Genomic DNA, 26955 nt, shown 5'->3' on the forward strand with positions numbered 1-26955 from the left:
GGCCCAGGAGACCCCCCCGCAGCAGGGGGCACCCGGGCGTCCGCCCACTCCGTGTCATTCTTCAGCCCACAGCCCGGTTGTGCCCCGCCCCCAGCCGCGCTCCTCCCGCAGCCCGGCCCCAGAACCGCAGCACAGCGTTTTACCACACGAGTTTATTTTAAATAAAACTTAACACAGATGCAGGCTTTGCAACCGGAGTGACGGACCAGACAAGCAATGCAACGGGGAGACGATGGCCAGGGCGGGCAGCAAACCCACCCCAGCGCCCCGGGGGGGGTCCTCAGTGGCCACGGGCAAGGGGGCTCCGCAGCGGGGAGAGGGACGGCGCCGTCCCCACGCCGCGGGGGGGGGTCAGACCGTCTTCTGGCCCGCGGGGGCCAGGTGCCCCCCACCGCTGCCTGCACCCACCCGAGCAGGCAGGCGGCCACGTCGTCAGCCGGACTGGGGTTTCTTTTCCACCCTCCCAGGAACCTGAAGCAACAACCTCCCTCGTCCGAGCCGCATCCCCCCCCTCCCCCCCTCCCCCCCCCCCCCCCCCCCGCAGGCTGCCGGGCAGGCACCGATCCCCGGGCAGTGGTCCCGCGGCCGCTGGCTCCAGCCCACCTGCCCCCCCGGGCTGGCAGGGTGCAGGCAGCACAGGCAGCGCACGAGCGCACTCCACCCCGGGGAAAACACCCTGAGGACTCGGTTCTCTCCCTCTCGCTCTCACACAACGGGGCAGGCAGGGACACCGGGGCGGCTGCAGCACTCACATCGGAGGGGTCAACGGAAATAAATACGGGGTGGGGGTGGCGAGGGCCGGGCACGGCGGCCAGAGCCCGTCCCCACCTGCCGGCATAGGTACAGCCGTGCTCCTCGCTGGATGGACATCTATTTATTATGGAGACGGTGGCCTCCCACCAGTGAGGCCCCGGGCTCAGCTGCTGGAGACCGTGATGGCATGTGGACAGTGCAGGGCGAGGCGCACAGGCTCAGACCTCAAAATGTCTATGGTGGGGGAACGGCGCGGGGTGGCGTGGGAGCGTGCCGGGGCTAGTACTCATCCTGGTCCTCTGGGTGTTGCTCTTCCAGCTCGTCATCCTCTGGTGGGGCAAAGCCCTCCTGGCAGGGGGGCACGGGGGGCCATCAGTCCGGGGGTTGTGTTGTGTAGGTGCTCCTGCTCGCAGCCAGCTCCTGCCTCAGCCCCACCACCGCCCCCCGGCATGGTGCAAGGGCTCCAGCAAATCCCAAACCCCCCTGCCCCAGTCACACTGCAAATGAGGCCGGGAGCAGCCATGGGGTCTGGTCCCAGGGAAACCCAGAGAGCAGGATGAGGGACTGGGGATCCTGGTGACAGGGGTGGGTAATGGTGCCCGGCCCTCACCTCTGTGGCGTAGAGGACACTGACGATGCCGGTGATGATGGGGCTGTTCTCGTTCTCATGTTCCTGGCAGATCAGCTCGATGTCCCGCAGTTTGCTGAAGTAGAAATCCCGCTCCTTCTCCAGCCCGTCCACCGTCAGCTTCAGGTCCATTAGCTGTGGGATGGGGGCGTCCAGAAAGCCTTCAGCCCGCGCCCAGAGGGGGCTCAGCACCACCCCCTCCCTCCCACGCCGGGGTGTCCCCCAGCCCTGAAGGCAGTTGGGTGCAGGCAGCAGCGGGCAGGGGCCCTGCCTACCTGCTGGTTGAGCTCCAGGATCTGCGCATCAGCCTCAGTGCCCCCGTTGCGGGTGGCAGGAGAGTTTTTCCGGAGGATGCTGCTGGGGACGTTGGTGAGGCGGGCTGGGTTTGACGTGTTCTTGGGGCCGGTGGGAGAGGTCCTCTGAGGGACTTGACAGCAGAGACGGTGACCAAAAGGTTAATGCCGGCCCCGGGGGACTGCCAGCAGGGACACCCCCCCTCTGCATCATGCTGGGTGGCAGGGCAACAGCAGCAGGCAGAGCACTTGGGGCTGAGCCATGACTCCGAGCTGTCCTGCCTTCAGCCTCCCCCCATGCCTCAGTTTCCCCTGGCAGATCTCACCCTCAGCCCCCTTGAGGGGTGCTCGTGGCCTGGCTGGAGTTTGCCAGGGACCAGGGGGTGGGGGGGTGTCTGGCCCTTGAGATGCTCCTGTGGGGCCAGCACAGGGAGCCTGTGATCCCCATAGAGCATCACCTGCAGCCAGGAGCAGCCTGGTAGCCCCGCAGCAATTGGGCACCACCGGGGGATGGCAGCCATGGGATGGGGGAACTTGAGAGGGACAAACCACCCTCAAGCCTGGAGTGAGCAAGAAGATGGAGGCACTGAGCCCTGCCTGGCTCCTCGCAGGTCCCTCTGCCATCCCCTCCGACCCAGGTGTCCCTGCAGACCCGGTTGCAGGCAGGCAGGCAGCAGAGCTGGGCACAGGCAGTGGCAGGGGTGCGGGAGGGGGACACGCCTGGCTGCGGGCAGAGCGACGTGGGGAGCAGGAGGGCAGGGGTCAGCGCTTGCCGGGGGGGACCCGGACATTACCTGCAGTGCCAATGGGTTTCTTGGGTTTGTTGAAGATGTGATCACCTGGGTTTGGGGGGGGCGCGACGTCCTGGCCCTGCCGCGCCAGCAGCGGGTTGTACTCCTTCCCATCGTAGTTGGCATCAAAGAACTTCTTAAACCACTGGATGAACTCAAAGTTGTCCTGGAACTTGCCCTTCACCAGCCTCTCCACTGCGATGATCTGGGGGGGGACAGGCAAGGGCTGGTGGGGTTGCCCTCAGCATGGGCACAGCCACAGCCATGCCACAGCCACAGCTATGCCACAGCCTGCCCCCCCCCCCCCCCCCCGGACCTACTTTGTCCACTCCCATCTTCTTGAAGGCGGCCTGCAGCACCTTGAAGTTGTGGATGTACTCGTGCTCTAGCTTGGCCTGGAACTTCACCTTCCGCAGGTGGACGCAGCCGGGAAACAGCATGTCCATGAACTGGCAGTAGGCAGCCCCTGTGCCGGTCCCACACCATGGCATCAGTGAGGGGGGCCAGCAGCACCCTGCCACTGTTGTCCCCCCCTCCCCGTGTCTGTCCACCCCGCTGGGACCCGCGCCCCACCTGAGCAGAGCTGCTCGATCTTGGTGTAGTTGAGCTGGAGGGAGTCGTTGACCCAGGCGAGCATGTCATGGCGGCTCAGGTTCTCGCTGGTCACCGACGTCGAGTACACATTGACAGCCATGCCCCAGCTGCCGAGAGACAGGCGTCACACCAGCACCGGCACCCCACTGCGCCCCCAGCCCTGCTCTGCTCCGTGCTGGCAGGACTCAGGGCACCCGTCCCACCCGGGGACACCAGGGCCAGGCTGCCATGGTACAGCCCACCGGACCCCCTCACCCCAGCTGTACCCCCCGGTATGGCAGGGGTGGGGGCACAAGGGTCCCTGGCCAGCCCTGTGGTGTCCCACCCAGCCAGGTCCACCCATGCCCCAAGCCACTGGCAGCAGAACCCACCACAGGACACAGATGTGGCACAAGATGCAGCTCACAGGCAAGGGGTCGTGGGGGGATGTGGGCACCACTGAGGGTACAGCTCCTTCCCTGTGCACGAGGCTGGGGGCCAGGGGCTAGTGCCGGCCCATAAGCAGCTTATGGCCCCCCCCTTCCAGCCCTCAGTGGCTGCCTAATCTGCCGGGGCCAGGATTGGGGTCCATTAGAGCAGGGCTTAGAGGGTCAACATCTGCCAGCACGGCCACAAACCCGCTCCCAGATGGCAGAGGGCTCTGCCCGGGCACCGCAGGAATGGAGACCCCACAGCCACTGCCCTGGCATGGCAGAGCACCAAGGACCTGTGCTGCAGAGCTGGGGGCCACTGAGACAGCATCCCACCGGCTCCTGCCAAACACTTTAGAGCAGGGACCGCCCCCAGTGCGAGGGCAGGGTCCCTGTCCCACTGCCCCCTCCCTACGAGCGGGGGTCTCCAGCCCCGCTCCCCCCACGCCTCAGCAGCCGACAACGCATTAATCCGCTCTCCCTGGAGAGGGGGGGTTGCGGGCCTCTGGCCCAGCTGCCAGCTGGGGGCCGCCCCCCCTCACCCCCCCAGCCCCGCTCTCCTGCTGCAGCAGCCCAAGGTGCTGTGTGGGACTGGCGAGGGGGGGCAGTTGCCTGCACCATGCCTGCACCCTGGGCCTGGGGAGGACCCCACCACGCAGGACCCCCTGTTGCCAGCAGACTGGAGCCATGGGTGCAATGGCAGGGGGGCTGTGCAGTGCTGGTGCCGGTGGCTGCGCATCCCCAACTCGCGGCCTTGGTAGCGCCGTGACTCAGCACCGGTGATGCTGGCCCCAGCACCCCCACACAGCCTGGCTGGTTGAACTGCTACCGGCAGCTGAGCTGGCTCGTCCCTCGCGCCAGGCCAGGACCCCCAGCATCCTGTCCCATCCCACCCCACACGGGGCCGTGGCACGCAGCTGGGGGTGTTGGTATTTTTAGCCGCTGGAGCAGCTGGAAAAGAGGCCCCTGCGGCTGCCGTCAGCCCCCAGCACAGTGTGGTGGGCACCCTCTCACTCCCCGGCAGCCAGTGAGGACCAAAGCCACCCATCACACTGGCTGCAGTGTCTGTTCAAACAGCCTAATGCTGCCTGGGGTGCAGGCAGGGGTCCCCCCTCCTCCAGCAGCGCTGAGCTGAGTCATGCGCGGCACAGAGCCAGAGCCACGCGCACTGCGGTGCAGCCGGTAAGGCAATGGCGCTTGTCCACTGTTGGAGTGGGCAGGGGATCGGCAGGCGGGGGGGCTGTGTGTGCTGCAGGGCAGAGGGCTGCCTGCCCGTCCCGGCAAGGAGCCAGTGGCTGGCTGACACCACCCCCACCACCCCCCACCGCCCCCCATCACCATCCTTTCCCGAAATAGCCAGGAGCAGCTGCCAGCACCCTGTGCACAGGGCAGAGCTTGAGCAGGGCTGGACTGGGTGCCAGCACCGTGGCCACCACAGTGAGCCGTGAGGCTGGGGCTGGCCCCACTCAAGCTGGGGGGTGCACAGTGCCCGGACCCAACGCAGCAGCCCACAGCTCTCCCAGCACCCTGCCTGTGCTTTGGGGCAGCTCCAACACAGCTGTAGCCATCGCAGCAGGGAAACTGCCCCAGCCCTGGGGTGCAGTCCCCTCCAAACCTAGCCGGGGCCGGGATAGGGGCACGGGGGTGGCTGGCATGCCCCAGACCCTTGAGAAGCAGAGGGGATGTAGGAACGCATGGGGCTCACCAGGATGCCCTGTGTGGTGGGGTCTGCAGGAACCTTGCTGGGGGGGGTTGAGAAGGCAGCTCCCCACTGGGGATGCTCCCCAGGCAGGCAAGGCAGTGCAGAGCCTGGGAGCACACCCCGTGTGGTCCAATGCCATTCCAGCGCCAGCACTAGCAGGGTGCAACCCCAGCAGAAACCTCAGCTGCTCCCAACCAAGGGCTGAACCCAGCACCTTCCTCATCATCATCTCACCCCGGTACGGAACCCAGCAAACAAAGGGCTGGGGTCAAGCAGGAGGGAACAGCCCCCATAGGCAGGCAACGCACCCCCTGGCCACCCAGGATTTCCACTGCGCTTCCCAGCAGGCTGCCGGTATTGGTGCCCTGCGCCTCAGTACAGCCATGGCTTCCCCTTTGCCAAAGCAAGCCAAGGCCTGTGCTGGCAGCCGCAGGGACAGGTTTCACAGCAGGATGAATTCAGGTGTCACCATGCCAGCCACTCCCCAGCATGCTGCCGCCAGCTGCACCCCGACTCCTGCACATGCTGCCACATGTGCAAGCCCGGCAGGGAGAACCCTGACCCTGCTCCAGCATGCGGCACCACTGAGCACCTGCATGTCCCAGCCCCAAGTGACCAGCATCGAGCTGGAGGTGCCAGCACCACGCAGGGATGCTTGCTGGGGCGCACTGTGCCACCCAGCTCATTTCCAGTCTCTGAAATGCCATGCTGGTCTTCAAAGCCCTTCACCACAGCGCCGAGCACACCCTAGCATAATGACAGGGAATCCAATGCTTGTGCCAGCCCTCCGGCCAGGGCAGGAGCCAGCCCCACCACCTGCCCCAGCCCTGACGCTGTGTGGTGGATGCATCCAAGGCGGGGAGCCTCCAGCTGGGCTGATTTGCATGCTGCCTCTGCTGCCACCTTTTCCAAAAAAACAAACCCACAAACTCAACCCCAAACCTAATAAAAGTAAGAATTTAGCCCCAATTCCCAGCAGGCTGTGGGAGAGAAGCCATTCTGGTGCAGGGCTCGGCACACAGCTGCATTGGTGCTGGGCAAGCAGCGGCCTGGCTCTGCAGGCACTGGGTCCCCGGGGAGCAGTGGCTCGCTTGGCAGCACGGCTCCTGCCACCTGCCCTTGATGCCAGCTGTGCCTCTGCCGCGCAGGCAGGTTGCAGGCACCGGCAGTGGGGGGGGATGCAGAGGTCTGGGGCACAGCCCCCACCACGAGCGGCAGCCCCCCCGCCCCGTGCCGCCTGCGCAGGGCGCCCGGCCAGCCGTGCTGACGGGGCAGGAGGGACGCTTACCGCTGCATTTTAATTGTCCGGCCGCCAAGCTGCTAATCAAGGCCCAACGGCGAACAAAACACTCAGGCGCGTGTCTCTGCCCTGTCCCGCCGGCGCTGCCGGGGCGCGGAGAGGTCGTCCAGCCCGGCTCCTCGTGCCACCGCTGCCAGGGAGCCAGCGGCAGGCACCAGCGTCCCACGCCGCAGCCCTCGCCGGGCCGGCGCGCTCTGGCCAAACAAAGCGGGAGGAGAATGAGGCCGGTGGCCGCACCGGACGTGTTTGCTCAGCACCAAGGCGGTGGTGGCAGCACCAGCTGCCAAGGCCAGGCACCAACTGCACGTTGCTGTGGCTGCCTGGGAGCCGCATGGGCAGTGTCGCCCACTGAAGCTGCGGGTCGGTGCTGGCCCCTCACTGTCTGCGCCAGCCTGGTACCACCACCGTACTGGGGCGAGCTGGGCTGCTGCGACTCGCAGCTTCTATTTTGGGAGCCATCCCGGGTGGCTTCTCAAGTGACAAATAGGCGAGGGGGGTGGCAGACAACTCAGCGGGGGCTGTGCGGAGGGAGCTGCTGCGGTGCTGCCTAGCTGATCTGGCAGCTGGCAGGCAGCTCTAAGGCAGCAGGCAGGGTGGCCCAGGTGCTGGCAGGGGTGGCCACTTGCCCCCGACCGCTGGCCATCACAGACGGCCCCCCCAGTGCCATTTCCCCCTACCCTGAGGGGAGCATCCCCATGCTGTGCTGTGCTGTCCATGCCACGCCACGCTGGAGCCTGCATGTGGCAGATGGGTTTGCCTGGGAGCAGGCAGCACCTGGCTCTTTGCCGGGTCCATCCCCCAGCACATTCCCTGTTTTCCCGGCTCTTTAGCAGGCAGCAGCACCCGGCCCGGCCCGCGGTGAGGAAAACCAGTCACTCACGCACTGGGAGCCCGTGGCTCCCAACAGTGGTGCTCGGTGCGGCTGCGGTGCCTGGCTGACAGCGATGCGGGGGAACAGGGGCAGGGTGGCCCACCCTCACGGGTCCCCTGCCTGCTCCGCTCTCGCTAACCTAAATAACTTGAAATAGCAGCGGCAGGAGCATGTGCAGAGCGCGGTGCCGCCGGCAGCGCCTCCCACCGCACTTGCTCCCCCCTTGCCTGCGCCGGCATCCTTATCCTGCACAGCATCCCTGAAATATTAATGCCGAGTGCCTTTTGATGATTCAAATTGGGTGGTTGTTAGAGCCAGCGGAGGGAGAGCTGCTCGTCAGCACCTCACAGCCAGGGCAGGGGACACCCACGCCTGCAGGTCTGTGCCACAGCAGAGCATCCCCCAGCCTGGGCAGCCCCTTGCCAGTGCCAGCCAAGCCCCCTGAGAAGCCCCACACTCTCTGGCCATGCCAGCGTGCCCACACTGATTACCAGGGAGAGCTGTCCCCCACTGTGGCCCCACACGTGTGATGGGAAGGAGCCACTATATGGGCACACAGCATCGCCATGAAGCCCCGATCTGGCACCCCTTGGCTCCTGGTCACACTGGGGGTACGGGGAAAGTCTTGGGGTGGCACTGGGGGGCCGGACTCTGCACACCCTGTAAGCACCCTGCACCCGGCTTGGGGGACCTGCTCTTCCCCACGTGCTGAGGTCGTTGGTAGGAGACGGGGCTGAGTGTTCTCTGGTGGGGAGCACCGGGAAGGGCACCGTGCCCCCCATCCCGACACGGGCACTGTTAGACGCTCAGGCTGCCACCCTGCCCGCAAAGGGCTGCCGGTGCCCAGCTTGGTCCTGGCGTGGCACCGTGCCGGAGCCACTGCCACCGTGCCGCTATGAGGACGAGGGACGAGAGAGCACGTCACGCTTTGGCAGGTCACCCGCACCAGCCACCTCACTGTCCCGGACTGCTCTGGCCCAGCCGGTACCGCAGGGGCTCTGCCCGCCGTCCCGGGAGCATCACCCTGCACCGGCACCGGGTGGACAGTGCTGGCCCTGCCTGACAGGCGGGCACCCCGCACCCAGCTGAGCTCCGAAGATGCCCGGTAACCGGCAGGAATGCCCGGTAATCGATGCTGCGCGATGCCGGGCGGCCCCGCCGGTGCCAGGACTACAGCTCCCGGCGTGCTGTGCCATGCCGTACCGGGGCCGCGGCCCCACGGGAGACGCAGCCGGAGCGCAGGGGCGGCCGCCGCTGAGTCAGGCCGGACCCCTCCGCCACCAGCACCGCAGGCCCCGGCCGCCCCGGTCCACGGGCCTCGCGTCCCCAGCCGCGGTCCCGTTCCCCACACGGGACAAGGCCGCTCTGTCCCCGGGCCCCCCCGCCTGTCACAGCCGCCCCATCCCTGGAGGCACCGGACGGACCCCGCCCCAGCCGCTACATCCTCCGGTGTCACCCTCCCCCGCCGCTCCATCCCCCGAGGCCCCAACGGGGCCCCCCCGCCCGGTCCCGGGGGCAGCGGCGCCGGCCGGTGTCGGGATGCAGGCGATGGCGGCGGCCCGGTGCGGTGCTGTCCGGTCCCATCCCGCCCCGCCCCGCCCCGCCCCACCCCGCCCCGCACTCACCGTGCTCGGGCCGCGGCCGCTCCGGCCGCCGCTCCGCTCCCTCCGCACCGCGCCGGGCTCGCCGGGACCGGGCCAGGACCTCACAGGCCGCCCGCGCATGCGCCGCCGCCGCTGCCTCTACCCCTCCCCGTGGGCGGGGCCGGACCCTGCTCCGCCCCGCCCCCGCCGCCATGGGAACAGCCGGAGCCACGCCCCTCCCGCTGCCATGGCAACGTGGGCCGCGACCGGCCCTGCCTCCCCCACAGCGCCCCCTAGGGGCGGGCGTCGGCTTCTGCACGGCCGGGACTCCCCCGGGATCCCTCTGGGACCTCCCCAGGATCCCCCCTGGGACCCTTCTGAGACCCCTCGGGACCTCCCAGAGGTCCCCATGCCTCCCCTCCCCCCCAGCCCACAGGGATGCCCCGGGACACCCCAGCTCTCCCCTTACCCCCCATCCCTACCCTACAGACCCCCAAACCCTCTCTGCACCCATGGGTGCATTCATGCACCCCAGCAGTGTGTGTGCATGTGCCCCCACCCTCCCGCTGCGGTGATGTGCAACTGGCATAGCTGCCTGCAGCGGTGCTGCTGAGATGCCCTCGGCCACATGGTGGCTAGGTCAGCTCCATGTGCCCCCCACATCTCCTCGTGCCCCCCCGGCAGGTCTGCGGCTCCTGGGCCCTGCTTGTCCCCAGCGCTGCAGCCGCGGGGACCCCTGCACACCGGCTCCGGTGCTGCCATGGTGGCCACATGCCAGTGGCTCAACCTGGGGCATCCCATGTGCAGGAGTTGGGGTTGACCTGCCAAGTCTGTGTCCCTGCACACGTGGCGGCCGCTCTCCTCCTCCAACAGTACCCAGCCACGCTCAGGGAATCTGAGGGGGTGTGGGGGGTCACCCTCCCGAGGGCTGGTGTGCCGGGGGCTGACGGACATACATGCAGGGTGGCCATAGGGACAGTCCTGGAGCACACTGCCATGCACACTGGGCAGTGGGGCGATGTGGAGCCCACTGCACACCTCACCCCAGGCTGGCCCCCCCAGCCAGCCCCCCCCAAGCAGGCATCGAGGCTGGGTGCTGTGAGAACTGTCTTTAATGAGCAAACAGAAATGTACTGCAGGTTCCTAAAAACGGCCAATATGCAACTACCCAGGGGCGGGCAGGACCCCCGCGCCCACCCGGCCCCCCCACACACCTACAGGGACCAACTAGGGGGACAGGGCACAAGGGACAACTCACATCTGACACCACCACGGGGCATGGCTGGGGAGGGGGCAGTGGGGCGGGGGCACCCACCGGATAGCACCAGTGCATGGCGGGGGACATGGGTGGGGACCCCGCTCTGCTGCGGCCACAGGGACCCCGACCTGTGCCCACTGTGGGTGCACGGGAGTGTCACCAGCCCCAGGGTCCTCGGCAGCACCGCAGTGGGACGTGGAGGGGTCCTGGCATGGCATGAAACAGGTGCTGCCATCGTGCACGGAGGGATGGGGACGTGTGTGTACGTGCATGGACACCTGCTGAGGAGTTCATGTGTGCACACATGTGCAATGAGCATGCACACACAGAGTGGTCAGGAGCCTGCTAGAACCTTGCACACGTGTGCACACGTGTGTGCAATGAATATCTCACCAAGACCATGCATGGTGTGGCACACGTGTGCGCATACACATGGCAGTGAGGAGCCTGCCAGCACCTTGCACAAAGGGAGGCACACGTGTGCTATGAACATCTCAGACCATGCTTGGTGTTACACACACATGTGGACACACATACCGCAGTGAGAAGCCTGCCAGCACCTCACATGGTGGGATGCACACGTGTGTGCCAGCGGACAGCTGTCAGCCCCACGCTGGTGCAGGCGTGTGCATGCTGGCTGCTGGCTGCCCCGGCGTGGGATGGGCCTGGGCATCCCACAGGGGGCCAGAGCAGGGCAGGGGGTGGGGGCAGCCCGGGGGTGGGAAGGGCGGAGGGGGGGGGTCCCTGCTTCTCCCCTAACGCTAGTGACACAAACCACTTCAGAGTATTTCCACGTGATGCACAAACAAGTCAAAAATTCACTGATCCAAACCCAACGTGCAAACAGAAAAGGGCCAGGGCAGACCCACCCACTGCCCCATCCCCTCCCGCCGGCTGGGCCGTGGCCCCCTGGCCCACCGCACCCAGCTGTCGGCTCACGTTGCTGGCACGGCCCCGCCGGCAGGACGGGGGCCAGGCAGGGCCCCCCTGGTGCAAGGGGAGCCCCGCCAGAGCCGGGGTCCCGGCGGGGGTACAGCATGGGGACGGCACCTGGTCCTCAGTTGGGGGACATGTCCCCGGCTTTACCAAATGCCGCTCGACCGGCCTCCGGGGGGAGCGAGAATCCGGGCCGAAGCTCGCTTTGGAACGTGGTCATCGATCTGAGAACCTGCCGGACAGACGGATGGACAGCATGAGGGCCGCCGGTGCCAGGGCGAGAGCCCGATGGCCACCCCAGCACCTCCAGCATGGCCAGCAGCCCTGCTGCCAGCACCCTGAGGACAGTGGGTGCTCTGTGTCCCCCTGGCTCTGTAACAGCCACACTCCTGCCGAGAGTGGTAGGTGGGCACCAGTGCTTGTGCAACTCTGGCCACGCTGGCACTGATGCTCGTGACCCACTGGGTCCTAGCGTCCTGCTCCAGGGGGTCAGAGTGGCCAGGTCCCATGCCCGAGTGTGGTGCCAGCAGGGAGCATCGCCCACAGCTGCTGGCCCCGGCACAGCCAGCACCGAGCTGCGGTGGTGGTGAGCGTGGGCAGCACGGGGTGCCGCAGCTGAAGCCAGCCCCACTCCTGCTCCAGGCCCCCAGGCCCACTCCTGCTCCAGCACAGCATGTGGCTTGGTCCTGTCCGGCACAGGGCAGCGCCATGGTGGCTGCAGGGTGGGATGGCAGTGCCAGCTAGGGCTGCCGGGATGCCCCCCAATCCCTCTGTTCCTGTTCCTGGGGACAAAGGTGCCTGCTGGGGTTGGACACAATGCATGCGCCGGCTCAGTCCTACCTGCCCCAGCCGCTCCCAGCCCAGCATGAACCCCCGCACGGCACAGCCACACGATGGACGGTGCATGGAGGGACAGGCTGGAGGGGCTGCGGGGCCAGGGATGGGGTCAGCTTCCTACTCTGCCACAGGCGCAGCAGGGCAGCATGGCCCTCTGCCTCAGAGATGAGGGGTTGCACCCTTAGGGGTGTTGTTGGTGGGGACACCCTGGATAGGTGAGTGCCTGGCCGGTGCCCGAGAGCCGCCGGATGCGGGGCTGCCAGCGAGCCCTGGAGTGGGGCTGGGCACAGGGCTGGGGCTGCTGGGACCCCCACTCTTACCGGACAGGCTGAAGCTGGACTCGTGGAGGTCCCTCATGCCCCCGTGTCGCGTGGCGGGCCGGGTGGGCGTATCGGCCAGGGGCGTCCCCGTCTCTTTTTTCCCGGCATGCACAACCACGGCCACATCCCCCAGGTATGGGGTACGATCCACACCCCGCAGCTTTAAACTCTGCCAGAAGGGAAAGAAAAAGCAGAGAGAGCGTCAGCCCAGCGGGCACTGCGCCGTAATGGGCGGGGGGCTGCGGCCAGGGCGCAGGGGGAGCATGGGGGGACCCCGCAGTGTGAGCAGGGTTAGGGGTGCCAGGACCTAACAGCGGGGTGCGGATCAGCCGGGTGTTGGGAGGGAAGGAAGGAAGGGGGCCAGGGCATGCTGTGGCATGGGGAGTGGGCTGTGGTGTGGGGAGGGGTACATCTTGGGGGGCACTGAGTGGGACACTGGCTGGGCTGTGGGGCTCCCTGTTCAAGAGGTGCTGGTGCAGAGCGGTGCCAGAGCAGGAGCAGAGTCTGGGGGAGGCAGGTGACCCCAGCGGCGCAGCCCCTCGCCTGTCTCCCTGCTGATGACAAGCCGCACACACCACCCCCACCCCCCCAGCAAAGTGCAGGTGAGTGTTTGGAGGGGACCACACAGGCAGGTGATGCCCTGTGCCCCCCCCCAGCCATGCATGGCTCCAGCCACACACCCTGGTGCTGGCCACCGGTTCCCAGCTCCCTGGGACAGTGATAGGACCCCCTGGCTGTCCCTTTCTCTCACAGCACCAGCACCACGTCCTGCCCCTCCAGTGCACTCTATACACCAAGCAGGGGCTGGTGAAAGGCGGGGGCATGGAGGGGTCTGCAGGACTGGGGGCTGCCAGAGCTCCTGGGTGTCATGCCTGGGCAGCCCTGGGGACCCGCGAGGGGTCTGGTGTGTGGGGGCCGTGCCCCTTGAGCACAGCGGGTCAGCAACGGGACGAGGGGCCAGCGCTGCAGGATGAGGGCACTGGGTCGGGGGACAGAGGTGGGGAGAGGGGCTTCTGTGGCCCCACCAAACATGGCAAGACCTGTCCCACAGCTGGCAAGCGCATGCCCTGGTGTCCCCTCCTGTCCCAGCCATGTGTATCCCTGCCCTGGGGCACGTGGGACCACCATAAGCTGCGAGGTGCCTCAGGGGGCTGCAGAGGGCAGAAAGCCCAGGACAGCAGCCTGCAGCAGGTCCTGACACTTGGCATGTGCCTCACATGCATGTCAGGACAACTGCCAACCAACTGTCCCCAAACCCTCTGCACCACCAGCACGTGGAAGGGTGGGGAGCTGAGGGGGGTCCTCCATCCTACACCCACCCGTAGGGACCGCACTGCTGGTGCTTGCCCCTGGCTGGGCACCACCACTGCCATCCTTGCCCCTGCATGAGGTACACTGCGCTCCCGCTACATGATGTTCCAGGGTGGCACCGACTGTGGCATAGCGTGGCACTGGGGTGGCACAGCACTAGGTGGCACAGACCTGTCCTCCCAGCACTGGCAGCACTGACCCACATCTCTGGGACCACTGCCAACGCTGTCTCCCTTGGCCCCTCCAGCAGCCAGGAGCAAGGCACGGCACAGCCCGTCCCCACACTGTGGCACAGCACTGGCACGGCCCCTGATGTCCCTGTACCTTCTCCCGCTGCACCAACTTCTTGTAGACGGAGTCTGGGAAGGAGCGGAGTGGGCAGAACTTGCCAGTGCCCTCAGCACACATGAAGACACCGTTCTCGTAGACCACACGCCCACGGCTGATGGTGACCAGGGGCACGCCATGGCACCGCATGTTCTCGTAGAGATTGATGTCCCCTCCCTGCACCTGGGTGCTGGCCGAGATGGTCCTGAGTGAGGGGGATCGGGTGTTGAGTGGGTGCCCATCGGCACGGGGAGCCCCCTCCCCAGCCCTGCCGCTGGCTGCACCTACTTGGTGGCCTCGGGGTCCCAGACCACAACATCGGCATCTGCCCCGGGGATGATCCGGCCCTTGCGGGGGTACAGGTTGTGGATCTTGGCAGCGTTGGAGCTGGTCACTGCCACGAAGCGGTTCTCATCCATCTTGCCCCCAACCTGCCACCGGAGCAGGGGAAGGGTGAGAATGTGCCTGGCTGCATTCTGCCCCAGCCCCACAGTGCTGCCCAGCTGCCTGTGCCCTGTCCCTCGTGCTCTGCACTGCCCCCCCCAACACTTTGCAAGGGGCTGCTGGGGCTATGCCTTTTACTAGGACCCACTGGGTTGCACTGGGGAGCACCTAGCCCACCCCATGCTGGAGGGCAAATGCTGCCCAGGACATCCTGTGGGAGCCAACAGAAGGGTTCTCCCACCCCAGGGCCCTCCCACCCCAAACCTCAGCCCAAGCCAGCCCCACTGCTGAGCCCCCCAAGAGCCAGGGAGGCCGCCTCATCCCAGGGTGCCTGTGGGCGGGGGTGGGTGTGCAGGACCCCGTACCACACCACGTTCCCAGATGATGTTCATGCGGTCCTGCACCCCACTGACGCCGTGGGGGATCTTGGTGAAGTCCTCCTTGCCCATGGCTTTCTGCTTGGTGCTGAAGGGCCGGTGGTCGGAGGCCACGATGTTCAGCGTGTCACTGTGGGAGGATGGGGCTGCTGATGGCACTGCTGGGGTGGCTTGGCCACAGCCAGCCAGTGGCAGGGCCCACAGCCAGGAGCATGGTGCCTGAGGAGCTCAGCGCCCAGGGAGTGAGGTGCTTGGGAAGGAGTGTGTGCAGGGAATGGAGCACCTAGGGAGTGGGGTGACCAGGGAACAAGGTGCCTGGGGAGTGGGGTACCCACACAGTGGGGTGCCAGGGGAGGTCAGTGCCAAGGGAGTAGAGTGCCTCAGAAGTGGGGCACCCATGCCATGGCGTGCCTGGGGATCAGGCTGCTCAGGGAATGGGGCACCCATGCAGTGGTGTGCTTGGGGAGCTCAGCGCCTAGGCAGCAAGGTGCCTGAGGAGTGGGGTACTCATGCCAGGTATGCCCAGGGAGCTCAGTGCCCAGGGAATGAAGCACCCGTGCTGTGGGCTGCTCAGGGAGCTCAGTGCCTGGGGAGCAGGGTGCTCAGGGAATGGGGCATCCATGCAGTGGGGTGCCTGATGAGCTTAGCACCCAGGGAGCAGGGTGCCCAGGGAGTGGGGCATCCATGTTGTGGGGTGCCAACGGAGGTCAGTGCCTGGGGAGCAAGGTGCTCAGGGAGCTCAGCAATTGGTGACTGAGGTGCTTGGGGAATGGGCACCTAGCAGTGGGGTGCCCAGGGAGCCCAATGCCTGGGGAGCAGTGTGCCTGGGGATTGGAGCACCTAGCATCCCAGGTGCTCAGGGTGTGCTTGGGAAGTGCAGCACCCACAGGGCAAGGCCCTAAGGGAGCACAGTGTCTGGGAGTGAGGTTCCCAGAGAGCCCCGTGCCCACAAAGTGAGGTGCTGGGAAGCTGGGGTGCCCGAGAGTAGCTCAGGGAGGGGGGTGCTTGAAAGATTGGGTGTCTGGAGCATACGGCACCAGGGGAGCAGGGTGTCTGGAGAGCAGGGTGCCTGAACATGTGGTGCTGGGGTGCTGGGGCAGCCAGACAGCGTGGCACCTAGGAGAAGAACACCTGGCCATGCTGGACAACTGGGGATGCTTGGAGACAACCAACAAGCATGGCAACTGGGGAGGGGGTGCTGGGGAGTGTGGCTGCAGGAAGGGGGTGCCCAGGGCATGGGGTGCCCTGGGTGCCTCACTTGGCGAGCAGGCTCATGAGGTAGGCAGAGGTGTTGGTGTCCAGGCGCAGCGGCGGCACGGTGACGTAGGCAGCAGCATGGAACCAGTCCTGGTGGTAGTAGTGCAGCCCGGTGAGCGTGGCGTGCGCTGTGGTCGTCTCCGCGTACACCACCTTCCCTGCCAGGGCGGAGGCACACGCGTGGGGCTGGGGGCAGCAGGGCACACGTGCAATGGAAGGGTGCACAGGGGCAAGTGTGCAAGAGCATGTGTGTGCTCTACCGGTACTGCTGCAGGCAGCGTGTGCCCCCATCTGGGCACAAGCCCTGTGTCCATGTGTCCTGTGTCTGTGCAAGCAGAGCTGCGGGTGCCCGGTGGCTGTTGGCCCATGTGCGCACACGTGTCCGAGAACACATGCACACACATGTGCTCATGTGTCTGCTCCTGCCTGTGTCCCTGTCTAAGAGTCCACATGTCCCTGTGTGTCCCCATAGCTCCTGTGCCGCACATGTCCATGCCTCTGCATGTGACACAGCCCTGCATGTGCCCATGTCCATGTCCCTTTACACCCAGGACCTTCCCGGTGCCACATGCACCCTGCGTGTCCCTTGTGCCTGGGTGTGTCTGCATCCATGCACGTGCCCCTTGTTCACACACGTCTGTGTCAGTGTGTGCCTGTGTCCCTGCATGTGCCCCACAACCGTGACCCTGCACAGGCTCATGCCTGCATGTGTGCACTCCTTCACCTGTGCCCGTGTCCCTGCGTGTGCCCATGTCCCCACGCGTGTGGGAGCAGCCCCCACTGCAAGAGGCGGGGCCACAGGATGGGGCGGAGCTACAGGGAAGAGGTGGGGCCTTGACCCAGAGCGCGGCCAGATGGTCGCCACCGCATGGCCCCCATCCCGGGGTATTTTGCCCTAGTGGGGCCAGTCCACACCTGCGCACTGAGCCCAGGGGTCCATGTCCCACCCCACTGCCAGCCCGGGGTAGGGGGCACATCCTGCCCTGGGCAGGGCCACCCCTAGGGGTGCCCATCCAGGCGTCCTACCTTGCATCTTGGCGGCTGCAATGACATCCCCTGCAGACATGCTGGAGACGTTCACCAGGTAGATGGGGCAGTGGGTCTGCAGAGAGGGTGTCAGTGTCACCATCCCCACAGTGCCCCAGCTCCGCAGAGGCATCCCTGTGCCCCTACCAGGGCGCTGGGACCTCCCCATGGAAGTGGGGCACCCACCCCCAGATGTAGTGAAGGGGGATGCCCCAGCGGCAGGAGGAGGTGGGATACCCATCGTGGTCTGGCACAGCCATGTGCCACACACCCAGCTCACTTAAGGGGCGGGGACCCCGGCGCAGACCCTCAGCAGCGAGGTTCAGTCCTGGCTGCCCAGCGTGGGACCACTCACCCTGTTGGCAATGGTGATGACACGGTGTGTGGCCTCGGCTTCAAGCTGCGGAGAGAGTGGGCAGTGAGTGCATGGCACAGCATGGCAAAATGCCCCAGCTGGGGCACGGTGCACAGTCAGGCATAGTGGCACTGATGGGTGGTGCAAGGATGGGCATGCAGATGGGTGCACGGATGGCACAGATGGGTGCATGGGTGGGTGCACAGGCAGTGCCAGCTATGAAGATGCTCCAGAGCATCCAAGCCATGTCCCAGGCCACACTGCCTGTGCGGTGACTCGGGGATGCCAGCTGTCACCTACCTCTTCGGGTCGGCTGATCTCAATGCCCTCCGGCCCCGTGATGCCCAGGTCCAGCGCCTCCTTTGCTCCCTGGGGAATGGGGGGCTGTCAGCGTGGGGTGACACAGGGGGCTCTGTTTGCCCCAAGCACATGATGGGATGCCCATCACTGCTGGGCACCCCCCAACCCCAGTGCTCACCTCAGCCACCAGCTCGCCATTCTCGGCATGGACCCGGGCGATGGCACCGATGTCACGGCAAGCTCGGAAGACCTGGTAGAGCTCGCTGTCCCGCAGCATGTACAGGTCCTTGTAGGTCATGAACATCTGGAAGGAGTTCACCCCCTTCTCCCGCACCAGCGTCTCCATCTCTGCCTTCACCTGTGCCAGGACAGGGGGGTCAGTACAGTGGCGGGGGGTATGGCAGCTCTGGTATGCACAGGCAGCTGTGAGACCCTCTCCCTCCCAGTTATGGGGCAGATCTGGGATGAGGTGCCCCCCACCATGGGGCAGGGACCAACTTGGGGACACAAGATGCAGGATTTGCGTGTGTGTCCCAGGGTGATCTGGGGAGTGACAGCTGCTGGCGGGGGGGATTTTCTTGCCGTGTCGTGCCATGATCTGGCCCTGGCCTGGCTGCATCCCTGGTGTGTCGGTGGTGGGGGGCACCTGCTCCACACCCATCCTCCCCTGCTCTGCCTGGGGAGGGTCTGGCCAGGCCACGGGGTACACTGGGGCTGGGGTCTCCCTGCAGTGCGGCTGGGAGCAGCCCAGCTTCATTCTGCTCTGGCAGCTTTGGTGGGCATTGCAGGGCCCAAGCGTGCTGTGGGACGGGGTCTAGGCACCAAGCAGGGCCAGCCCCTCTGGCCACCCCCATAGGGGTCATGCTGCAGGATGGGGTCCCCCCAGGTTGGGATCACTGTGCCCAGGCACCCTGGTCATTTTCCACCCCAGTGGGGGGCTCAGCCCCGCAGGGAACCTCTGTCCCGCTGAGCCTGGATCAAGGCAGCTCAAAAGGCAGCCTGGGGGCTCAGCCCAGCCCACCCCAACAAGCAGCTAATGGGATCAGCAGGGTTGGGAATTAGCCCCGACCACAGCAGCTGCTCCTGGGCACTTGCTGTGCCAGGGGGCTGGAGCCACGCTGTGCTGGCATGGCTGGGCTCACCTTGGGTGCCCACCAAGTGATGCCCATGTGCAGAGCGTAGTCGCAGCAGACCTTGGGGTCGGCCAGGCTGCGGCATTTCTCATAGGCGTCCAGCAGCGAGGTCTCCTTGTCAGGCAGGACGTGGCCGATGATCATCGTCGTCCCTCCCACCAGGGCTGCCTGTGGGTTACAGGGGACACCAGCGGTGTGGGGCCGATTCGCCCCACAGGAGCGGTCTCTGCTGCCCATGCTGAGGGGTAGCACTAATCCTGCCCGGCAATGAGCAGGGCTAATCCCCTGGGTGGCCAAGCTGGGATAGCTGCATGTGGGGCACAGTGTTGCCTGCAGGCAGGGATCCCCCAGCATCACCCTGGGGTGCCAGCCCACCCCTCACAGTGCCCTGGCCTTGCTGGCACCTGCCCAGTTGCAGCTGCACATCTGGGTGCATGACATCTGGAGAGTCTCAACCTGCTGCTCACTGGGGCACCAATGCCTCCCTCCAGCACTGATCACTGGATTTGGGGTGTCAGGGGGATGCCCTACCTGGGCTACCCACGGGCCTGGGCAGCAGGGTCCCCACAGGCACCCCCAGCTGCGCCCCCCACATGGGGCCCAATCTGGGATGGGGCTGCCCAGCCCAGCCCCAAGCAGCACAGGGGCTGCAGGGAGAGCCCCCCGGCCATGGCAGGTGTGGGCAGCAGGGCAGGCACTGTCGCACCTGGCAGCGTCCCCAGCTCACCCAGCCTGGCTGATCCCCAAAGCTCCTTTACCAATTGGCCCTGGCAGGCTGACGCAGGCCAGTGGTGCCGGCACAGGCTACAAGGCAGCCTGCCAGGATGGGGATACGGAGCAGGCACGCCATGCCTGTGGTCGCTGCACCAGCCCCCTACCCTCCAGCACACCTCTGTGCCTCTCCAGACCCCTTGCTGCACCATGGCATGGGGCTGGCCCCCCATCCCCTTTGCTGCAGCAGCCATGGGAGAGCTGAGCCCCCTGCCCAGGGACACTAAGCACCCCAGGGCCGGGCACGGCCAGTGCCACAGCGGCACAATGGCTGCTCTGTACAGGGTGCTGGAGCCAGCCAGCCCCAGCACTGCCCAGGACAAGCCCGCGCCGGTCCCTTGACACCTCCAGGCAGCGGCACCCGGTGCATGGCACCACTGGCCCACAACAGGGCCCTGCCACACAGGGAGGGGCAAGCCAGGCTGGCACCACAGAGCACCCCCATGGCAGTGTGCTGAGCAGGCCTGGGCTTGCCATGCCCTGGTCTGGAGCTGGATAAGCATCCCCCCCCAGCAAGGTCTGCAGGGCACCAGGGGGTCCCCAGTGCAGGAGAGAGCACATTCGCTGCATGCGGGTGGGCTGCACCCCACGGCGACTGTCCCTGCCAGCGTGCCCACCCTTCTGCTCACCCTCTGGGGCTGGCAGCAAACATGGCCAGGCAGGGGAGCCAGGCTGCCGGATGCCTGGGCCAGGGGCTCATCTGCCAGGAAGTGGCATCTTTCACTCTCTGCCCCATGCCAGCAGCATCACCTCATGGGGAGCACAACTAGCAGTGCGTAGGGAGCCACGAGAGCAGAGGGGCCCCATGCTGGCACTGGGTGCCAAGTTCCCAGTGAGAGAGGAGGATGCTCACAGCAATGGGACCTGATGGATGGGGACACAGGGACAGGCAGTTGCCATGCCAGGCTGTGGGGGAGCTGATGCTGCTGGCTGCCCGCAGTGCCGGGGCAGAGAGCCTGCCCACACCACACAGCTCCCACTGGTGGGCTTGCCTGGCATCCGATGCTCCATGCTGACCCCCTGCAGTACCACAGCGGCCAGGGAGCCTTCCCTGAGCTGGGAGCAAACCCACCCAACCAGGGCTTGGGGTGTGGGCAGGTAGCATACCCGGGGGGGCGTGGGGAGGGGCTGCGGCCAGGGGGTACCTTGGTGCCATGGTAGAAGTCATCCACGCAGGTGGCATTCATGAAGGTCTGGTGGAAGTGGGTGCTGGTGTCAATGCCGCCCGGGATGACGAGCTTGCCAGTTGCATCAATGACCTTGGCCCCACCAGGGATCATGAGCTCACGGCCGACTTGCTGGATGATGCCATTCTCAATGTAGACATCTGCCTCCAGCGTGCAGTCGTCGTTCACCACCTTCCCCCCCTTGATGAGGATCCGCATGGTGGCCGCGTTGGCGAGCATGGTGCTGTGAGGGCAGGTGTCAGCCCTGGGGCAGCTGTGGGCTGCCCCAGTCCCATGCAGCCCCCCGGGGCCGGGGGTTGCTCAGCCCCATTGCCTGCTATGGAGGTCCCAGGCTGGGTCAGTGCTGCTGCCAGGGGGGTGAGTACCCCTTGTCAGCATGGGGTCCCAGTGCAGGCAGGCAGGCAGGCAGGGCTCTGGGCAGCTCCGCGGCTGCGCATCTAGAATGCCCATCCCCGCCCTGAGCCATGTCAACACTGGATTATCCTGGGAAATCCACAGAGCGGGGGGGCCCCGGGTGCCAAGTCAGGGGCTGCCACACTGCTGAGCCCCCCTACTCCAATGACATTAGCCTGCACCCGGGCCAGTGCTGCCTACCTTGCAGTCTCAGCACCCAGAGCCAGCCACAGAGCAGGGCTGCTGGACCCCGAGCACTGCCAGCCCCACACACTGCCCGCCCTGCTTCCCCCGGCTTCAGGGTGAGGCAGGAGGCTGAGCCTGGCTGCTGGTGTTGTGTCCACCAAGGGGATGCTGCTGGGGCTTCTCCTGGGGCACAAGTACCCATGCCTGGGGGAAGCTGCCTGCCTTGTCCCGGCAGCACTGCAGGGCAGCCAAGGCTGGCATGGAGAGTGCCAGGCTGGCACCACTCACCAGGACCTCTGCCCCACAATCCCGCATGGTGCCAGCTCTGCTGGAGCCCCCCTGCACTGCTCCAGGGCTGCTTTCTCCACAGACCCCCGGCAGCAAGGGGCGTCCCCAGACACAATCTATAACTCATTTGGTAGATTAAGGTCAAACGCAATCGACCTGCCCAAGCAGGGACGGCACGTGCCGGCTGTGTGGGCACCCCGGGAGTGCAACCCACCCTGGGGGCATGAGGTGGGCTGGGACTCCCCCAGAACCCACCCCGACATGCCTCTGTAGGGACTCACTGCAGGCCCCCCCCCCCCCCCCCGCCCAGGGCCCCCCAGCAGCGCTGCCTCCCCTCCTCCAGACAGCCAGGGCGCAGGGGTGAGCAGCACAGCACTGCCCAGACTTGCTGCCCTGACTGTGGGGAAGAGCCCACAGCAGTGCCAGGCCAGCACCGAGCAGCCCCGGTGTGGGCAGGGCCCCAGTCCCACCCAGTGTTCCCAGGCCCCAGGATGGGCACAGCACATGCTGTCTGTGTCACGACGCTGGGGCCAGCGCCGAGCCGTGGGGCAGAGGGTGCTGCTGGCAGGAGCATGGTCCCTTGCGGCGGGGGACTGGCCCAGTGCCCCCACAGCCTTGCCGCTGCTCCATGCGGATACCGGGGCACTGCTCTGAAAGGACTGTCCTGAGCATGTGCCAGCAATTCCCAGCCAGCCAGCAAAACGCCTGCTCGGCAGCAAATGGCTTCCCCGGGCGCTGGACCTGGCCGGGAGCAGTGGCAGCCGGCGAGGCTGAGCTGGGACTTGCCGGCAGCTGAGCATTCCCGGCACTGTGGGCAGGAGCAGCTGCTTGGGGAGGGTGGGTGGCCGTGCCCACCATAAGGCCACAACAGTGTGGGGCTGGGGGCACTGGGAGCCCTTCCCCAGCCAGCTCCTGCCCCAGGGCTCTGTGATGGTGGTGCCAGCCCGTGCCTTGTCCCACTGCTCACTGTGGCATGGATGGCAGCAAACACCTGCTGGGGTGCCGTGAGCAGCCCCCCTGCCACAGGGAACGCTCCTGGGAAAGGCATCCCTCTCCGGGCCAAGAATGCTGCTGCCATGCACAGCTGCGCCAGCTGCCGAGGGGTGGCAGAGGAAAACGGGTCCTGGAGGGGCCAAAGTGGGATGGCAGTGACCTTCCTCCTGGCAGCAGCTCCTTGTGCAGCATGCTGCGCTGCCATGGCATGCTGGGCACCAGCACCCTAGCCTGGCTGGTCCTGGGCAGCCCCTGCCCATACCTGCCCCCCAGCTCTGCCTCAGGCACCTGGGAAAGCCACTGCCCTGTGCAAGGGCTGTGCTGGGGGGCACCCGGACCCATGGCTGCACTGCTGGGGACAAGAGGGATGAGGGGGACAAGGGGGCAGCCCCAGGCAGAGACGTGCTGAGCCCCCACGCCAGCAGCAGCTGGGATGGGGCAAGATGCCAGCCAACCTTGGTGGGGTGAGCACCCACAGGACACGTGGTGGTGTCCACTGACCCCATGAGCCCCCCCGGACCCCAGGGCAGGGGATGGCTGGGCAGGATGGTGCCGGTGTGGCACAGAAATGGGGGTGCAGGAGGGAGGTGGTGCATCATACCCTGAGATGAAAGCAGGTTGCTGTGATGGACAGATCTGGAGCGCAGCAGTGCATGGGAAGGCAGCCCGTGCCAGCTCCCAGTGGTGCCAACAGCACCCTCCCACCCTGTGGCATGGGCAGGGCCCCCTAGCATGGGTTGGGGATGGGTGGGGAGATGTCACCCACTGTGACCGATGCTGCAGAGACTGGGATAGGAGCTGGGCACCCCTGGGGTCCCACACAGCCTGGCCAGCCATGGGGCCTGGCTGCCGGCTGGATCTGTGAGGTCTGGCACAGGTGGGCAGGTGGGCTCTCCAGCCCCACAGCTCTGGCCCCATAAGCAAGCCGGGGGAGAGGGTGGCTGCTGTGGGTGTGCTGGGAGGGGGTGAGTGTGCCAAAGCATGGCAGTGTAGTGGGCAAGCAGCAGACACACCAGGGGCGAGTTGGCAGTCGTGGGGACACGGGATAGCCCAGCCTGGGCTGGACATAATGCACAGGTGAGGGCTGGCAGCTCCACACACTGCCCATGGCTTTGGCCACCGTGCAGCTGCCCATGCTGCCACCTCCGTGCTCCCCCTACCCTGCTGCGCCGGGCCCCTTTCCTGCCACCTCCTCAGGGGTTCCAGCCAGTCACCCCCTGCACGCAGCCCCGGGAGAGCCCTGCTACCCCTTGCCTCCTGCACCACCAGCTGCCGCTCCAGCTGGCACACCGGTCCCCATGCCCACCACAGCCCCTCTGACATGCCAGTTCCCCCCCAGTCCCCCCAACTCACGCTGAGCATCCCCAGGGGCTCTGTCCCTCTGTCCCCCAGCCCATGCTGCAGCGCCAGTGCAGCACAGCCTGTCCCGGGAACACTGGGCTCTGGCCTGTGCCCCAGCAAGCCGCTGCGGTGCGGTGGCACAGCCAGCATCAGGCAGCAGCGGTGGCGGCTGCTCGCTGGTGCGGCAGGCAGGAGCTTTCTGTGAGACAACAGGTCCCCCCGGCAGGGCAGAAACACAGCGTCAGCATTGGGGGGGCCGCGAGCATCCTTGGGGACCCCCTGCCCAGACCCACCACCATAGCCAGTACCGGTATGCCACAGGCTGCCGGCTCAGCCGTTCTTGGGTGCTGCCGGCAGCCTGGCCGAGCCCTGGGAGGCGGGGGGCCGCAGCGGCGCTTCCCGGCATACAAAGCAGCACAGCCATCTCGGGGGGCTCGCAGCCCCCCAGCGCCTGCCGGCTGCTCTGCTAGCCCTGAGCCGTGGGGGCTGGCGGGGCGGGGGTGCAGGAACAGCTGTGACCCGGGCAGGACAAAGGGACCCCTGCCCCAGCAGGGGCTGCCGGGGGGGCACCTGTTGGGGCCGGGGTGGCTGCTGGGCCTGGCCTTTGTGCCGGGACGGTGGGGGCTGCGGCGCGGCCGCACACAGAGCTGCATTGTGTGGCGAGGTCAGGGGCTGCTCCCACACCAGTCCTCCCATGGCCCCTCCACCGCCCCCCGCTTTTGTCTGTGCTGGAGAGCCCCCTGGCACCCATCCTGCCCGGCACCTACCCTGCCCCACCTGGGCCCTGGCAGGGACTCTCCTTTGTCAGGGGCCAGGCTTGGTGACCGTTCCCTCCTGGGCAGGATCAGCCCTGCCAGTGACACCAAACCACCACCACTGCCTGGCCCTGGCTGGAGGTGGCAGCTGGGTGGCCATCTCCCCCTGCCTGGGAGATGCCTCTTGGGGGTCACAACTGTCACATCCCCCTGCCCTGCCCTGTCCCCGTCTCCATGACTGACACAGCCAGGCTGAGCACCCGCATCCCGCTCCAGCGCTGCCTGTGGGGCCCAGGCTGCCCTGCCCCGCTGCCGGGGTCCCACTGATGTCCCCCCCGGCCAGGATGAGCTCCGGTGCTGGGGTGACTGAGCCACCACCCTGGGAGGGTTGGTGACACCCAGGCTGCCCCGCGGTGACCAGGGGACCATGATCCATGGGTGAAGGGCCAGGGATGCTCCGGCAGAGCCGGTCACCTGGATGCTGCAGGCGTGCAAACAGCCGGTCCCGGTCCCCGCGGGCACCTTGGCACGGCACAGCCACACCCGCGTGGGTGCTGGGGCGCGCTGCCGCCGCAGAGGGGTGCTGGGGCCCGGCAGGACCCCCAGTCCCGCTCCGGGCTCGGTGCTTGGCGTGCGCCGGGGACCCCAGGGTGTGCCGGGTGGGTGCGTCGCGGCTGTCACTGCGGCAGGCCGGTGGCATGCCGGGCACCGCACCCGGGGGTCCTGCCAGCCCCTGGGGGGCCCGACCCGGGGCTGTGGCGTGGGGGGCACTGGGCAGGGAGCCGGGCTGCCCGCTGCCGGTGTGGGGTGCCGGGTAGGGCGCAGCCCCGGTGCGGGGGCGGACGGCGGGCGAGGGGTGGGGGCGCCAGGGCGAGGGGCGGCCCCGGTGATGCCGCGGCGGGGCCCCGGTGCCCGGTTGCCGGGGGCGCGGCCGGGTCCTGGCCCCGGGGCGGCCCCGCAGACAAAGCCCGGTGCCGCCCAGCACAAAGGATGCTCCGAGCCGGGGCGGGGCCGCCCGGGAGCCCCCGCGGAACAATGGGCCGGGCCCGGTGGGACCCCCGCCTGCCCCCACCACCCCCCGCCCGCCCTGGGGGCCCCACTCCGCCGCGCCCCGCGCACCTGCTACTCCGCACCCGGTCGCGACAAGGCGCAGACGAGGGAGCCGGGCCTGCTCGGGCGGGGCGGCCCCGTGGCCACACCCCGCCGAGGCGAGCCCCTCGCGCTGCCGCGACACCATCGCCCTGTCGCGACGGGTGACTCGCCGTACGTGGGCGGGGTCCGCACACAACCTTTCTGCCCCGCGATAGCCCACAAGGGTTCCCATGCGGAGGCGGCGAGGCACTCCCCCTCCTCGCCTGTCGCGATGCACGCACCTGTCGCGATTATGCCACCCCCCGCGACAAGTCAGGTCCCACCGGTGCGGGAACGTGCGGAAACCGCCCAGCCCAGCCCACACAAGCCGAGCCGAGCCAAGCCAAGCCAAGCCAAGCCAAGCCGGCCCGGCCTGGCCCCGCCCCGCCCGGCCCCGCCGGTACCTCCCGCTCCCGCTCCGCTCCGCTCCCGCTCCGTGCTGCGCCCGCCGCGCTCCCCGTCCGCGATCGCCTCTCACCCAAACCTGCGCGGCAGGGGCAGGGCCTGCCCGCCACCTCGGCCAATCGCCGCCCGTCTTCCCCGCCGGGGGAGGGGCCCAGCCCCCCCAGCAGGGTGCGCTGCGCGTGGCCTGAATGACAGGCGGAGGGGGCGGGACTTGCGGCAGGACCCCGCCCAGCGGCGCCACCTGCCCGCTCAGTTGCCGTGGTGACGGGAGCCGGCACAAAGGCGCGCGGGGGCGGCCCCGAGTGACCCCGGCCCCCCTGGGACCCCATGGCATCCCTGCAGACCCCCGTGGGACCTTGTGGCACGCCTACAGACTCCCATGGCCGCCATGGCCCCTCCATAGACCGACCACCTATAGAGCCCCATGGCCCCCCTATACATCCCTATGACAGCCCTATAGACCCCCCCATGGACCCCTGTGAGACCTTATGGCACCCCTGGAGACCCCCATGAGACCCCTATAGATCCACATGGCCCCCTGTGGGACCCCATGGGACCCCTATAGACCCCGATGGGAGCCCACAGCCCCGTATAGGACTCCTCCATAGCCCCTTCTGACAACCCATTCCCCCTCACAGGGTAAGCCCCTATGACCCCTGCAGCAGCCCCTCTGTACTCAATGGCCCTCCCACGGCACCC

The 26955-nt window shown here is 67.2% G+C and overlaps 2 protein-coding genes across 8 annotated transcripts; both read right to left on the minus strand.

The window, feature by feature from the left end:
• Nucleotides 1-137: 137 nt before the first annotated feature.
• MAPRE3 (microtubule associated protein RP/EB family member 3) lies at nt 138-9110 on the minus strand. Of its 6 annotated transcripts, none has more exons than XM_055714738.1 (8): nt 8968-9101; nt 6460-6665; nt 3039-3166; nt 2786-2872; nt 2469-2670; nt 1657-1808; nt 1364-1516; nt 138-1101 (listed from the first exon to the last, which is right to left on the minus strand). In XM_055714738.1, exons 3-8 carry the CDS (start codon nt 3105-3107, stop codon nt 1033-1035), a joined length of 732 nt encoding a protein of 243 aa, XP_055570713.1. In that variant the 5' UTR covers nt 3108-3166; nt 6460-6665; nt 8968-9101; the 3' UTR covers nt 138-1032. The 6 variants fall into 6 exon arrangements, with proteins under 6 accessions (XP_055570713.1, XP_055570710.1, XP_055570708.1 ...); XM_055714735.1 differs by having other exon boundaries at nt 2514-2670; nt 2786-2931; XM_055714733.1 differs by having other exon boundaries at nt 2786-2931.
• Nucleotides 9111-10026: 916 nt separating this feature from the next.
• On the minus strand, nt 10027-26329 carry DPYSL5 (dihydropyrimidinase like 5). Of its 2 annotated transcripts, XM_005433869.3 has the most exons (13): nt 26256-26329; nt 20723-20987; nt 18816-18974; nt 17852-18031; nt 17674-17742; nt 17374-17418; nt 17019-17094; nt 15994-16150; nt 14724-14865; nt 14203-14345; nt 13912-14119; nt 12277-12445; nt 10027-11351 (listed from the first exon to the last, which is right to left on the minus strand). In XM_005433869.3, the coding sequence occupies exons 2-13, from the start codon at nt 20981-20983 to the stop codon at nt 11266-11268; spliced, it is 1695 nt and encodes a 564-aa protein (XP_005433926.1). In that variant the 5' UTR covers nt 20984-20987; nt 26256-26329; the 3' UTR covers nt 10027-11265. The 2 variants fall into 2 exon arrangements, with proteins under 2 accessions (XP_005433926.1, XP_027653516.1); XM_027797715.2 differs by lacking the exons at nt 12277-12445; nt 26256-26329 and having other exon boundaries at nt 20723-21822.
• Nucleotides 26330-26955: the final 626 nt, after the last annotated feature.

Source organism: Falco cherrug, chromosome 6, assembly GCF_023634085.1.
Source record: "Falco cherrug isolate bFalChe1 chromosome 6, bFalChe1.pri, whole genome shotgun sequence".
NCBI lineage: Eukaryota > Metazoa > Chordata > Aves > Falconiformes > Falconidae > Falco > Falco cherrug.